The sequence below is a fragment of the Melanostigma gelatinosum genome (assembly GCF_949748355.1).
Source record: "Melanostigma gelatinosum genome assembly, chromosome: 24".
Taxonomy (NCBI): domain Eukaryota; kingdom Metazoa; phylum Chordata; class Actinopteri; order Perciformes; family Zoarcidae; genus Melanostigma; species Melanostigma gelatinosum.
Genome location: NC_136657.1, coordinates 2777277 through 2792579, shown reverse-complemented (window position 1 = coordinate 2792579; position 15303 = coordinate 2777277). Strand labels below are relative to the sequence as shown.

The following is a 15303-nucleotide window of genomic DNA, read 5'->3' as shown; positions in this document are numbered from 1 at the left end:
GAGCCGGCAGTGTAATGCGCTTGAGTAAAAGTTGTTGTTTTTGTCAGTCTGTACAAATTAAATACTTGAATGGTAATAGGTGCTTTTGCAGTTCTTCAGTCCTGGAACTGAAAACAAATTCTGCAATTTGCAGCGGTGCTCGGTTACTTACCAGGCTATAAGCAGGCATTTCAATTTGGGCAAAAGCATTCAAATGAAACAAGTTCAGGCATCTCATTATATTGTGTAATGATCTTGTGCTGAGGGTATCTGAAGTGGCTTCTATGATTATGTGATGCCACTTACTGCTTTGTAATTAGTCACTATTCCAATATTCCATTTAAAATCGTGAATAACGAGCCAGATTAAAATAAACAGGCAGTAAACTTTGTTCATCCAGTTCTGCTCGATTTTCTCCCTTTTTTCTTCTTTACTGTTAAAGTGCTACCTGTGGTTCAGTATTTGCCTCACTGCATCTACATATTGTAATCGACTCTGAAATGAGGGATATTGGTGATAAGGCCTTCAGGCTTGTCTGTACTGCTCATCACACAACTGTTAGTCCTCTACCTTCCATTTTCCAGCCATCCAGTCATCACCTCATGGTGTACTCTCCAACAGCGGGCTCGGAAATCAATTTGGAGTCGTAAAGCATAAGAAGAGGAGGCGCCCGCTCTTTCAGCTACGTCGGGTTCTGGCACTCTCCCCATGAGGCGTTCAAGGTCCATCAAGACCCGGCAACCTCTCAGGGCTTAGGCGTTGACGGGTCGCATGGCAGATTGCGTGTGATTGGTGTCGTTCCATCTGATGGGATGCTAATCTGGCATGTTGAGGCATGACCTCCCTGGTAAGTGAAGCGGAGGTTTGAGGGGATCTTTTGAACTGTTTGAAGTTTTAAATTATAATTTGACAGGGACTATTTCTTCATGTTTATGTTCAAGGGTCACTGAGAAAAAGAAATATTCACCTGCAAAGGCCTTTAGGTTATACAATGAACATGACCCCCCCCACTCACTCTGGATGTTGTGGGACATGACGTCCGTCCATTCCTGTGAGCCGACCTCCTTGTACTGGACCAGGAAGTAGCTGATGGGTACGCCGCCATGCGAGTCGGGCTTCGTGAAGGTGACGGTCGTCAGGCGCTGAGAAATGGCTGAGAGACGCAGCGAGTATGGATTTGACGGAACATCTGGAAAAACAATGACATGGGTCGCAGCATTTGAATTATTTCAGATATTACGTTTGAAATGCGTTGCTACTTTGAGAGGTTTTTATTTCAAACCAAACACACGCCTTGACATTTGGACAATGACAACAATAAATGCATTTTCTAACTGAAGATGAAGGCACTTTCACTGCTGCACTGTGTGCCTTCGACCTATTACATCACTGTCATCCCAGAAATCTAACTAAATATAGACATAATGGCTGTAATACCTGCAAACCATGAAAGCAATTCAACACAATTCCCGTCAGTTTGAGGTGAGGTGAAACTGGAGGACTTATTTTAGCTGCAAACCAACTCACATGCTATTTTTTAGTGATTTTATCACTTTGAACGCATCAGTGCAGACATTTCTAGTGTTGCTTTACTTAAGGTTTACGTGTAAAGAAGTGATGAGTCCTTGCAGTTTACATTGGAGATAACCGACTCAAACTTACAACTACATGAGTGTGTGTGTGTGTGTGTGTTTCCCTGTGTATTTCTGCAAGATTGTGAGTGTGAAAACAACTTTCAAAACACATTGTTTCCTGCAAGACTACATATTAGGTCAGCCTTTTTGCTCACTACCTTTCTCCTTAGCTAGAGCAATTCAATCTGCACTAAAGATAATTGGACTGCACTACTGTGTATTAGCCTGCGCTACCGTAAATTAGTGGGTACTTCAGTAAATAGCGAGGGGTATGGTAAATCAGCTGCACTATTTGAGATTAGGCGAGGCGGAATAGGGGTTGCAAGTTGGCGTGGAATTTATCTTCCTGACAATTGCATATAAAGCTATTACCATTCGTAGAGAGGTAGAGGGTTACACAGTGGTTGAACAGTTGGAGGTATTGTGAGAGCAGTGATTCAAAAGGTGTGGGATCCCTGACCACACACACACATCTTGCACTTTAAATGAAGCCACCAATCTCATTCGATCAGGTAGAGGGGCCACGCAAAAGTGGCAATCCTGCACACTCACCTGCCTGGGCCAAAATAAACTCCTGGTATCGAACGCCGATGTTGTTCCTGGCTGTGCAGTTGTAGCGGCCAAAGTCCCTGTCGGACATTGGAGTCACCTACAACCAGGAAAAAGACATTTTTCTTACTTATCTCTCTTGATAATGTCGAAGCGTGCAAGCAGTTTGGATATTAATCTGCCAGGTTTAGAGTTATTGTTTCCATCCCTGCACAATGGAGGGGAATTGATTTCTTTTGTGATGCTCACAGAAGTGAAAAATCACATTTAAAGCTGCACCTATTCACATTCTCACAACAGCGATGGGTCCAATGACTGTGTTGTGTGAAAACTGTTGTCTTTCCTTTGTTTTGCCTCCAGCTAACACCGTGACAGAATCCTGATTTCGGCACTAAAAGGTTATTTACAGTTCTGGACTTGTACCCACCTCCAGCACAGACTTGCCGTCGGCGCTGTACACCCGCGTGTTGGCGGTTCCCTCCACAGAGATGGTAAGGCGCTCTCTCTTCCACAGCATGGTGGCAGGAGGGTTGGACATCACTTCACAGCTTATGTTCACTGGGTTCCCCTCCCACGAGTAGTAGATGGTCTGGTTGGTCAGGATCTTTGGTATATCTGTCCCAAAAACAGAGATATTATCTCTCACACTTGCCTTGTTTCGATGGTAAATCAGCGTTTCTTTTGCGCTCAACCAAGACATAAATTGCTAAAAAAAAGTAGGAGAAGTAGTGTGCCAGGAATGTGTGGCAGCCAATTAAAAACTCAAATCAAAGGTGAAGCTGTGCTGCATGATCAAAGACATAAAATGACTTGCTGAGGCTGAACCAACAAATTCCTCAAAGAGAGAAGAAACAAGCATTTCATGTACGCTTCTCAAACGTCCTCTGCAATGTTCGCTTGCAGGATTCCATGAAAGAGATCGATGCCTGGCTCCCTGTCACAGCAGAGGACGCGTTATCCCCCTGCAGCCTGCACTGACTTAGTAAATGAGTTCATTAGTTTGGTGGCAACGGCTCAAAGTCTGTCTTCCTGCAGAGAGGGAGTCGAGTCCGCGAGCAAGTTGTCAGCTATGACAGCAGCTCTGCTTCGGTGTTGGAGAGTGTGAATGCATGCCAGTCTTTTTTTTTCTCCACGACAATTTCATTAAACCTTTTCGGAAATGTCAACTTTTCAACAACTATGCAAAACGGGGAATCCATGAACCTTCGAGTCAGCTCAGCCAGAGGGGGAGTAAATAGTTTTCCCCGTGAAAACAAAGATGCAGTATTTATTTATTTGTTATAACCTCACTGTCCCTCTGAGGAGATCTGTTTGTCTGCCCTCTCTCTTGTTGTTCCTCTGAGCTTCAAGGTGGAACTAATGCTGCCAAAAAAAAATGCACTTTCCATTGGTCTCCTTCAGGCAACAGAGCCGCTCTCATAATAAGCCTAATAATTCCGAGGCCAAAATGGAGATCTTTACTTCAGAGCTCATTAAGCAGGTGATAGCCGGCCCCAAATAACCGCCAACAACCAGTGCTGAGGAATGGGTGCGCTCATGGGGAAGTCGGGGAGCTGTCAGCAGGGGAAAAACAAAAGACGACGCATGATATCCCCTCGGTGATTAACCCCTTCTGAAGGCTGTGTGTGTTGTGAGGGGGGGGGGGGGGGGGGAAACAGCCACAGTGTGAAAATAATTATTAGAACTAAGCACGGTGAACTTCTGAACTCCGAACAAGACTGCAGGGGCGCACGTGTTTTGACTGCTTAAATGCGTGTGGAGGAGTTGTGGGGGTTATGTCAGGCCACCTGGGCCCCAAGAGTAACAGTCTTATTTGTTTTGCCCAACGACAATGTTACACATCTAACTGCTTGAACATTTCACCTTGTAATAAATCATAAGCACCGACATCTACTCACTGCACTTAAAAATGTTGTTTCCTGTGCTGTAAACCAATGCTGCAATGTGCGTAACAAATCTTTTTTTTTTATTCTGTAAATGATATGTAAGCCGACAGTAGGGAACGCGCTGCTGTTGCAGCTAAAATAATAAAATACAATTACGAAGCCTGGGAAGAGAAAGAAATTTAAGGATTTCTAAGATTGAAGTCGAGAAATGTACAAAAAAAATACGACTTCCCTTCCTTACATTTTTTTTTTATTTTTCCTATCAGGAACATCAGATTGTGAAATGTGCAGCCGCACAAGTGTTTTCACTTTCGTTGGCTGATCAGACCTCTGCTCAGGACAGAGCGTGCCAGCTAATTAGCAGGAATAATTGTAAACACCTGTGCGAGTGTGCAGCACCTCTAAACACGGATCGGGCGTTAAACATACTCACACTCAATGTCGAGGAACATGCTCTTCCGATGACCTCCGATCCTGCTCAGGGCCTCGCAGTCAAATCGACCCAGGTCCGTGAGCCTCACGCCGCTGATGGTCAACACCGACTTGCCGTGGCGTCCGCGGACTTCGAAGCGTCCGTCCGGACTCTGAGGATGCAAACACACCCGTATGCAGCTTATTGTCATGTTCCTCTGTTCAGCTGTCACGCAAGAGAAGGCCAGACATTCTAGCTGTTTGGTTTATTTGTGGAAAGCCTTCAGTGACAAGTTGTCATTTACATCCCTATCATTTCCACTCACTTATTGCCCTTAATGAGTGGTTTGGTTGATGACTAAAACACAATATTTGTCGCACAAAGGAGAGAAGCAGACAGAAGATTATAGTTATTCGGTATAATACGGCGATTTATTTGCGATATTATGTTTGCCACATATGTACTTGTGATTGTGTAAAGCAGAGTTATGAAGAGGGGAACACAAAGCAAACATCACACAGAAGGACTCCAGAAAAGCCGGCTCTGTCGCCAAGTCATTTGCAGGAAGTTCCCCGTCCAACTTTGTACGACTGGATGTCGGCCCATTGATCCATTCTGACCCCCCTCGCAGGCAACCCGCCGTTGTCACACAGAGCCGGGGTTAATGCAATAAACTGTCGATTTATTACACGGTCATTACACCTGTATGAAGACAGATGGTGTCAATTTGACGCAACGGGTCAATTACAGCAGACGAGGCTATCGTTCCAGTAATCGACATTCACTCTGAGGAAAAGCACCACCCCCAGCAGCATCCGTGTTGCAGACACCATACAGCTGTAGCCTCCAGACTGTTGCCCAACAGATAACCTTTGTCACCCCAAGAAACTACTTTTCAGAGGCCCTGCCGACGGCGCATCAGAGAGCTGCAGCAGGGTTTTCGTTGTGATTTCAAATCACAAAAACTACTTCCAGACAATGCCACTCTTTTTGAAAGATACATTTAATTCCTATTCATGCAGAGTAGCCTTTGCAAACCAAAGAGTCCTGCATCAGTTTCAATAAATCAGATGAACACAAAGGCTTTTGTTTGCGACAGTGTTTCTTCTTCAATATATACGTGTCATGAAGAAGTTGTCTCGACGTTCTCTTTTTCGCAGACGAGGCACCGCCATGAATAGGAAACAGAGTTTTAGTTGAGTTCTTCTTATTATTCATAGAGTCGGAGAGTGCCGTGGGGTGTTTTCAATGTAAGTACCGACCAAACGGTACATGGCATACATTAGGGTGGCAATCTATCCGGAGCTCTTGAAGCCTTTGTACCAAAAAAATAAAAATCATGGGTATCAGTGCTGGCAGTAACATATCCTGATTGCACTGCTAAGTGATGCTGAAATGGACCAGCTTGTATAATCTGAGACGCAGGTCCTATTACTGCTGACGTGGACAGGTTTTATGTGCAAGACTTAAGGAGTGGAAACACACACACAAAGGTGTGTGCGCACCTGTTTACCATGATTGGACAGGTGACTGAAAACATCCACTTTTTCCACATTGTTGCCATCTAATTCGTCTCATGAAGTCAACTTGGATAAACAGCTTAAATGGAGTAAAAATAGAATGGAAGTTATTCAGCTCAAGGCCTGAGAGTTAATGCAGGATTGCAATCAAATTCGTGTTGTGAGTTTGTTCTTAACAAAGGAATTAGAACTCAAAGAAAACAAAAGCTAAAGCTGAGAGTCAAATCAGGCTCCCAGTAAGCCTATTTAGCAAAGGAATATCCCACAATGCTTTTGGGGGTGTAATACTTGTGGCATCGTACTGTATATCCAGGATATGCAATAGTGCTGCAGGAAATCTGTGATGTCACTTATGTTTTTATTCCTCAGGAAGGATGGGTAATGCTGCGTTCGTGTCCTCCAGGAGATACTGGAATTACCAGTTTCCAGAGAGGAGGGAGGAGGAGGAGGAGGAGGAGGAGGAGGAGAAAGAACACAACGGCGAGTCACACGCACACCCGTCGACACATACTGTACGTGGTGGTACGTGGTGGAAGGCGACGAAATGTGGAAGTCGAGGGAAAAGAGGAACTGGTCATAAGCAGAACAATACCACAGGAGTGAAACAACACGCCGATTCAAATCCTTTCCCGGCTCATAATTAAATTCCAGGAACTGCATCCCATTATGTTCTCTTACCGAGGGGTCAAGGTGTTAGTTGGCAAAGAACGAGAAGAATGGAAGCAAGATGATGCAGTGAGTAAAAGCTCTCTGAAGCTAAATGTCTCAACAAGAGAGGAGTGTGTGCAGACTGGATATGCAGATTGGAGAGCAAATTGAGAGAGGAACATCCTGCCTTAAACCCAAATGACTGCGGCCATCAATCATGCCTCGTGCTGCTCGAGCCGTGTTTGTCTTTGCGTATGTTTAGGTGTTTTGGTTTGCACCACGCATTTCCATAATTGCATTTGCTGTGGGAAGAGAAGCACTTACTCTCATTTTCGGCTGTGATTTATCAACCCGAGCGATTCGAGCCAATGCACACATTCATTTATCTCCGCGCCGACCTTTTTTTTTTTCCCTGAGCAAAAGAACGGCTGCCATCTTTGCGTCTGTTTTTTTTTTCTTCTTCTTCTGTGAAAGCTTCAGCCCCCCTTGACAGGGAGGCTGCGATGGGGGTGCATATGGTTTTGCCATTGATTCAAGGATAATTACGTTTCCAAGAAAATGTGGCTGCAGCCCATTCAAGTCCTGATCTGTGAGGCGGTCCTTATGGATAAATTCAATGATGTATGATGAAAATTGCTGTGGTTGGACTACATAAATGTCGCTGAGTCAAAGAAAGGTAGGAACCAAAGAGTAATTAAAGGTGTTAACGTTTGCCCTGGAAACTTCAAGGTTCCTGCTGCCACTTTGTGCCGAGCGCTAATCAAAAGAAATGTGTCTGCTGATTTCCCTTGAGATCATAATCTCAGCAGAGTCGAGAGATTTAAACATGACCTGGAACAAAACATGGACCAAGGTGACTGTATTATTTGAGTGAAGCTTTGATAAAGAGCCTTTGAAAGTCAACAATCAACTATAAGCACTGAAATGTAATCATCCGCCAATAGGCAGGCCTTGAGCAGCACTGCTAGCAATAAATGACTACAATTGCAAGCTTTCAATGGTTGCCATGACAATGAAAACAGAAGAAAAACATCTCACGTGGACTCCCTTATATTGCCTTTGCTGCATGACCATGTTGCAAAATTCGTGGTTCTCTTTTTCTGTCACGCCCCACTTCGGAGGAAGATAAATGTTCGCGCCCCACCGGCCCAACAACATTGTAACAAAATGCTCCGTGTTGAACTTTTATTGAAACAACATTTTGTGACTCCTCCATCTGTGCTTTTTCAAATCATAGAATAAAGAAAATTGCAATCACTTTCAAGGAAACCAGATTGCTCCGTCAGACAAAAACAAATACAATCCCTTTGTTAGAACAATGCAAATACAGTTCTCTCTCTGCGCAAAAAAACAACTCACATTTGGCAAAAAACTGCTTCTTGTGGCTGCAATTCACCTGTTTTGCACTGAATATCTTTTCAAAACAACAACAACGTGCAACCTGTGCAAAATAACAGAAAATGAGTGCAGATATGTGTGAGCCACCACCGCTGCACCCACCTGTAATACCGCTGCGCCCCACTAGAGATGACAACAGGGTTGCATTTCAAAGTCATTGGAAGTTGACATTTGGCAAATGCAAGGTTTCCACGAGAAAGAGATGGAATATTCACAATTCATGCCGCAAAAACATCGTCGTCATGTTATGTAGATGTCGGGGGGAGGATCAGACAAAGTGTTTTTATTCCTCCCACTTTGGGTTTAATCAAACACACAAACGTTCAAAAAGGCCCTGGATGTATTTTTGACAAGCCCTCGGGGCAGCTCTTCTTCTTGTCCTCTCCTGTCGAACTGAGGACAAACTGGTCTCTACAGTGACGTACAAGCGGCCGCGGCTAGCTGGTTAGCATGCTCAACTCAGTAGACAACTCTATGGTCCCTTCTGTGTTAGGGTTGCATTGGATTGGAGTGAAATCAAGTAAATGCCATCTACATGTTGGAAAATGTGTAGATTTTGAAGATATACATTTGTTTTTCTTCTGTCGATATGCCCTGTGTTATACATCCTATGTGTGTGTAAAGTTACAGCCAACAACCACACAGAGCCAGATGGACTTCCTGGCAGTCTCTACCTTGTCTCCGTCCACGAAGGTCTGGCCGTTGCTGGCTCTCCTCCAGGAAATGTCGGGCAGAGGCTCGCCCTCAGCCACGCAGGAGATCATGGCGGCGCTGCCCTCTGCGGCTGTCACGTTCTTCAGCTGGGTGATATGGGGCTGGACTGGAGGCCACAAGAGGACGAAGGAAGTCAGTAAGTAAGGAAGGAAATAAAAATGACAGAGGTGAAGAACAGATTGAAAGGCAGGGGAGAAGGTGTGAGGGAGGAGGGAGGACTGTGGAAGTAAAAGGGTGAGCGGTACAGAAACTGTCAAAGATCTAACTCATAAGGGAGCGGAGATGAAGGCTATACCACGGGGGTTTAAACACAGAGCTGATGCATGACTTACTGACGGTGTAGGCCAAGATCATTCATACACTGCAGTCGCACTCCACAGTTTTGGGCTGCCCTCTGGCCTATTTTGTGCACATTTCTTGGCCTAGACGACAACACAAAAACTGACTTTGCAAAAGTTTTAAAGAAAAACAAATCAAATCCCCCTCTCCTTCTGTGTGCGTTCCACCTTTTTTGTTTAAAGAGAGTTATCGATTTTTTGTCAGAAGGGTGCCTCTCCGGCACCGTGTGCATTTGACGCAGAGCGAGCGCCACGATAAGTGCTGCAAAGCGTGCCGCTGGGACCTGCTGCCCGCTCGCCTCCTCCTGATAAAGCCAGGCCTGAAACCTCAGGCATGGCACGGCCACTGAGCATGTCACATGAAGCATGGATTGCTTCCCCCCCCCCCCCCACTGCACTTAAATCCTTAACAGGGTGCTCGCAAAGTAGCATGGCATCAAATCCAAAAGGAAAAGAGTAGTGAATGGGAAATAGTGACTACTGTACTGGAGGCTTTTAACACCGCCCAGGAGGGATCTGCAGAGTGTTTGGCAATTCCACATGGCTTCAGCCTGAAGGTGGAGGAGCCATCTCTCGGGATTTTGGGAGCTTGTCAAAACATAGAGCCACACAAACACACATATGACTATACCTGCAGGGAGCTTCAGTGCATAGATCAATGTGACCTTACCAGTATATATACACAGCTGTGTTAGTTAACTCAACCTATTCCCGACTCCAATCGTTTTAGCTGTACATGCTACCACACCCAATCATTTCACTTGTTCATAAAAACAAATGAGCTCAATTATGGAGCACTTAGGTTGATCGTACATCTGTTAAACCTTGCAGAGCCTTTTGTGTTGGACAGAAACACGCATGTAGGCACTTCCCCTCAATAATGCGCATTCAAAGCCGACCCACACACACACACACACACACACACACGGATGAAACTCTTAATAGTTGTGAGCCGGTTCCTCATCACCGCCGTTATCTGCAGCCGTTTTGCCCCGGATGCCCTTCATCATGCAAATAGTAAATGGAAAACGTCTCATTTATCAAGCATGGTGCAAAACCACTCTGCAGGGAACATTATTAATAACGCATTATCTCAAACATTTCAACTCAAAACGGGGACGAACCGAGCAGCATTCGAGTGCCAGAAAGATAATAATCCAGAATTCATTTGACCTTCCAGGTTTAGGGTATTTTTTACAAAGTTTATTCTTTTCAGCTTGATGCGTGATTTTAAATGTTTTTTTAATAACCCAGTCTTATTAAAAACAAGACTATTTTATCCCAGCATTTGTTAACAACCATAATTACACTTCAATACATTAATTATAATAATTCAACTGCAAATGTTGTGCTGACACGTTTTGCATAAAAAGAGGCTCAGTCTTGCCCTCACTCTGTGAGAAGGACATTAATGGTTTCAATGTTGAGCAGAAAGGGACACAATGACAACTGATGGAGCTTTTTAACACCATAAATATGTATAAATACAGACAGTTTGACTCATTGTTGGCTTGTGACGGGAATTAGTGATGCTTACTTTAACACGTCTTGCTGTTTGTGGACCATTAATCTAGTTGCTGCTTTCTTCTGCAGCCGAACAGCATTTCCATTCCTTTACAGCAATATTTTACGTGACATAAAGCGCCGACTGACAGGTATCAGAAAATGCAATATGGTGCCGACGGTATCTGATGACGATACGATGTGCGTACTTGTTTCAGCTGCACAGATAAACAAAGTAAATGTCAGTGTAGATTCTCTGTTAACTCCTCAAAGCTGAGCGGCTTTAACAGAAAAACCTGCCGTCAGACTCCTCCATGATCAACGCGATGTCAAACTGAGCTTTGCATTTGTTTTTTCTGCTTCTCTGCTCCTTTATGCGATACATTCCTCCCAGCGTGGCTGCTGAACGCTGATGACTAATGCAGAGTTTAGAAAGAAGCACCTTGCTCTTCTAAGAAAACCTGACATTTAGAAGTTATCCGCTCTCAAACGGCGTTGTTTAATGTTGTCCACTTTTTTTGTACTTCTCTGTGGAAACAATGTAAAAAGGCCCCGGCAAACAAAAACTGGTCAGCTATTTCTTATCGTATAAGCGGGGGGGATTATTTCCTCACGGCAGCAAGTGACCCGGAGCCATAAACGACATAATCCCTGAAGACTGATAGCGGCACGCTGAGCTGATCCTGGACCCCCAGATGTGAAAGTGGATGAACATGAAATAGGAATGACATGGCTTCAAGCAATTAATTGCTACAATTGTGGCAACTAATAGTCATTGGTCCACGTGTAGAAAGCCATCTGTGGAAGTGAATACCCAGAAGCTGCTGCAGCTTTGAAAACTGAAAATAAATATTTTTTTCCTGAAAATATTTTTTCCTGAAAATCGTTTTTGCCTCTGCTCATGTTATCACTCTATGACCATGCAGTAACAGAAAGGAGCTCATGTCGAAGCTTGTGATGTTTGTGATCATAACATTTAAGTCCTAAGCACAACTTCTCCGCGCACACTTAACTTCTTCATTTAAATGTGCATTCTGAAGAACAAGCGCTTCTCACATCCTGAAAGGATGTTGACGACAGGAGCACAGATCTCCATACATTTGAGCGGAATATGCAGAGTGATCTGTGCGGGAAACGGCCAGCAGGTTTATGAAAATAGAAATGGAATTCTTTTATTCGGAGAGCAGTAAATGAAACATGAAGCAATAGATGAGATATTGTCTTTCAGCAGAGCTATATCATATTGATGCGGTTGTTATTGTTGTGGGCTGAGGGCCATTTGGACATCTGTGCTTTTGAAAAAGGTTTTTTCTTTTTGTTTTTTATGAACTGTGGTGGTCCTCACAATAAAGCTTTATGGATCAACATAAAACACCGTCATGGGCAATGCCATTATACTTAAGAGCTTTGGAGGAGCATCACATGACAGATGATGTCAAATCAAAATGATGAGAAGCATTTGTGTTATTTTGTTGTGTAATTTAAGGTTAAACCAGATCAATTCAGCCAAATTAGAAAAAAGAAAGTTTTCCACTTACACTGCGAGATATCTATCCATGCAGGTAGTTTGGGTTTTATCTGTCCAACTTCTTTATATTAAAGAAGTAGTCCCTATGAATCTTTGTTTTCACTTATGTTTAGATTATCCACAGTAAACGAGATGCAAAGAGAAGTCTGTTCAATGTTTAAAATGTACTTCTGAAACTATTTTCATGGCTTGTTTTCGACCAGAGGTGAGAGAGATTGTTTTTATCTCTTTCAATTTTATTTTTCAGTGAAACAACCTCCCTTTAGGTCAACAGTCTTAAGGGGGATTTACAGATTCCAATAATGGCGTAGCAACATAAGCTATGCTATGGCTCAGTCATACAGGTTTAGGCAATGACACTTTGTGTTTAGGTTCAGTAAAAGAGCATGGTTTGGGTTTATAAGTATGTTCGTCACGAAGCCGACTTGAACACTGACTTTTGGTTTCACACTGGACGCAGACAGCGGTCTCCTTGGTGAAAGTCCTGTGTTTGTTTGCTCTGTCCATCCACCCGACAAAGGAAAAGAACGGACTACATCTCAAAAGCTTTGACATCAGCCTGAGAGCAGCCCCTGCGTTAAAACTGCGGATCAGAGTCATGTGTTTAATGGTTCATCAGAATCAAAAAATACGGATGAATGAGCAGTCGTCAACTTAAACATGCTTACCAAACACTTTGAGGACGATCTCTCTCTCCTGAGATCCTGCCTTGTTGGTGGCCTTGCAAGTGTAGGAGCCCCCGTCGACCTGTCGGATGTTGCGGACGGTTAGCATGCTCCGGCCTCCGTCCAGCCTGATGATAATATACTGCTCAGATGGCTCCAGCTCCTGCCCTTTCCTGCGCAGACATAAATCAGAAGCAGAATCCGCAGATGAGCGACGACGAGCAAAATTCACTCTGCAGCACATGTTTGATGTTACAGATTTATAATCTTAGCACTTTGGGTGTCAACCGATCCCATAAAAGAGAGGCTAAGTGCAGACAGCTTGACTTTGAAGCTATTTCTAGCTCTGTCGCACCTAAACAGGCCCAAACATGACAGCACTTGTTACAGAAATCCTTTCAAGTATAATAGAAAGTATTTTTTCGGAAAGACATATCGCACTTTAATTGAAGAACAATAGTTCAATGAATCATTTGTAGTTTGTCATCAGAATTCTTCCCACTCTACGACTTCTCAAACTCGTATTCTCCGTCGGCGTTCGAGTCTCACTTGTGTTGTTGTGTGCATTCCGCTTAAGACAGCAGCGCTCACTTAATGACTCCGGTGTGGTTGTGGAACACAGTGCTGACTTAATGTATTTTCTTATTGGACTCTGTTGGGAAATTAGTCAGAAAAAAAGCAACGGCTAAATTGATCCATGTCTATATTGAAGCTTCATAGCAGAAGCGTAATGGTGTGAAGCGGGCTTGCAGCCTCCCCGCTTGTTTATTTACCGCAGCTTAAACCAGCCGTGCAATCCGTGAGGTTAAAGGGAATCTGACTTTTTTCCCCCTTTTTAACACAGATTTAGACAAACTCATGGGTGCCTCCAAAGATATTTCTCTCAGGATTTGGCCAAAACACCAAGAAGACAAGAGGAATTTGTATTTATGTTGTGACTCAGTGGCTCAAAACGATTGTTAATGTTAATCTATGTGTTGGTCTCATCTGTATAAGAAGAAAACCGGTACAAAAGAAAGTAAACTGTCCTTTTCAGACAGAAGCAGAGGTTAGAGAAGAATCTGATCCAGTGGAAACAGAGTTCATCGTCTGGAGGTCAGACGTGTGTTGCGGCTGGTAGATAAGTGGTTTGAAGCTCACAAAACCCAGAAGGCCAAAATGAATAAGTAATGTTCTCCTCCCTTAGCAACTATAATCTATGCGTCCTTGAGCAAGGCACTTATCCTCCAGCTGCTTCAAAGACCAGTGGTGGCTGCACTGGCCATCTCCCCGCTGAGTGGGTGTACTGTATCTGTGTGAATGTGAAGCAGGGAGAGATCCTTTGGAATAAAATCATGATGGCGTCGGCTAAAAGAACACCAAGAAAACAGCTTACAATATCACCAGTCGCACTTTATCTCTAATCCACCCAAAAGCTTGAAGAATACGTATGAAAAGACATTCTTATTTTTACCTGATCATTCAATATGGATCATAATGCCCTCAATCTGAATCTGGCCCCCTTTTTTTTTCACATCATAAGCTAGTGTGTAAATTCGAAAGCTCAGAAGCACAGAGCTCAGAACTCGAAATCTATTTAGAGACTCCTCTATATGGTCTCAGCCCGTATAGTCTACTGTGCGAGTGGAAAATAAAAACAATGGTATTATTTTAGCTGTGCTCTAGATCTCGAGACTGGGCCACACTGTAGGGAAAGCGGGAGGGAGGATAATTGAAAGTCGATGGAGGAAACACCAAAGCCAAGTAATAATAACTCTGGCCAGCCGAAGAGGAAATTAAGAGAAGCCTCATCTTTGGAACGGACAGTGCAGGACGGAGGACGACGGCAAACCTGGCGCTGACAGGAAATGCAACTGGGAGGCTGGGAGGAGGCTGGGAGGAGGCTGGGAGGAGGCTGGGAGGAGGCTGGGAGGAGGCTGGGAGGAGGCTGGGAGGAGGGGTGACATCAAAAGCAAAACTAAATTGGGTTTTGATTGTTGTTTACGCCGAAGCCGATTCTTTTGTTGCACATTTTTATTCTGTAATCTCGCATTGACACGCAGGACTTCACAAGAAGGTTATCTTTTACAGGCCTGCCAGCGAGAGTCTTTGTTCAATGCTATACATTAATACCATTCATGAAAGGGTCAAATCATTTTCTTCAGGCGAACAGGTTTCTCTCTTTTTGTAATCACCACTCAAAACATGACGCAAATTGTGAATGTGACACAAAGAATGTGACAGGGAATGTATTAATTGTGTGTTCACAAAGCTGTCGCATTATGAAAGTAGAAATCAATCAACGCATCACCTCTCACCTGTCATCACTGTGAAATTTGCCGCGTTGTATGATGCATGCTGTTACATCATTGAAATCACATTTTCCTGGTTTTGCGCTGTTGCTAGAAGACGAGGTAACACACACCCAGGAGTAAATATCATTTCTGCTGTTTGGGGCTGGAAACCGGAGAGCAAGATGAAAGAGACGTGCAAAGTGGAAGCCAGCGCCAAAGAAGCTGAACACAACCATTTTGCCGAAAAAAACCGTGA

At 43.9% G+C, this 15303-nt stretch overlaps 1 protein-coding gene across 1 annotated transcript in view; it reads right to left on the bottom strand.

Annotated features, from left to right (window-relative positions):
* ncam2 (neural cell adhesion molecule 2) overlaps positions 1-15303 on the bottom strand; it is a 189199-nt gene that overhangs the window by 28500 nt on the left and 145396 nt on the right. The window contains exons 7-12 of the mRNA XM_079296703.1: positions 12778-12947; positions 8701-8846; positions 4482-4632; positions 2590-2777; positions 2166-2262; positions 995-1168 (exon numbers count right to left, since the gene is read on the bottom strand). Coding sequence (XP_079152829.1) covers positions 995-1168; positions 2166-2262; positions 2590-2777; positions 4482-4632; positions 8701-8846; positions 12778-12947 — 926 coding nt within the window. The remainder of the gene's footprint in view (positions 1-994; positions 1169-2165; positions 2263-2589; positions 2778-4481; positions 4633-8700; positions 8847-12777; positions 12948-15303) is intronic.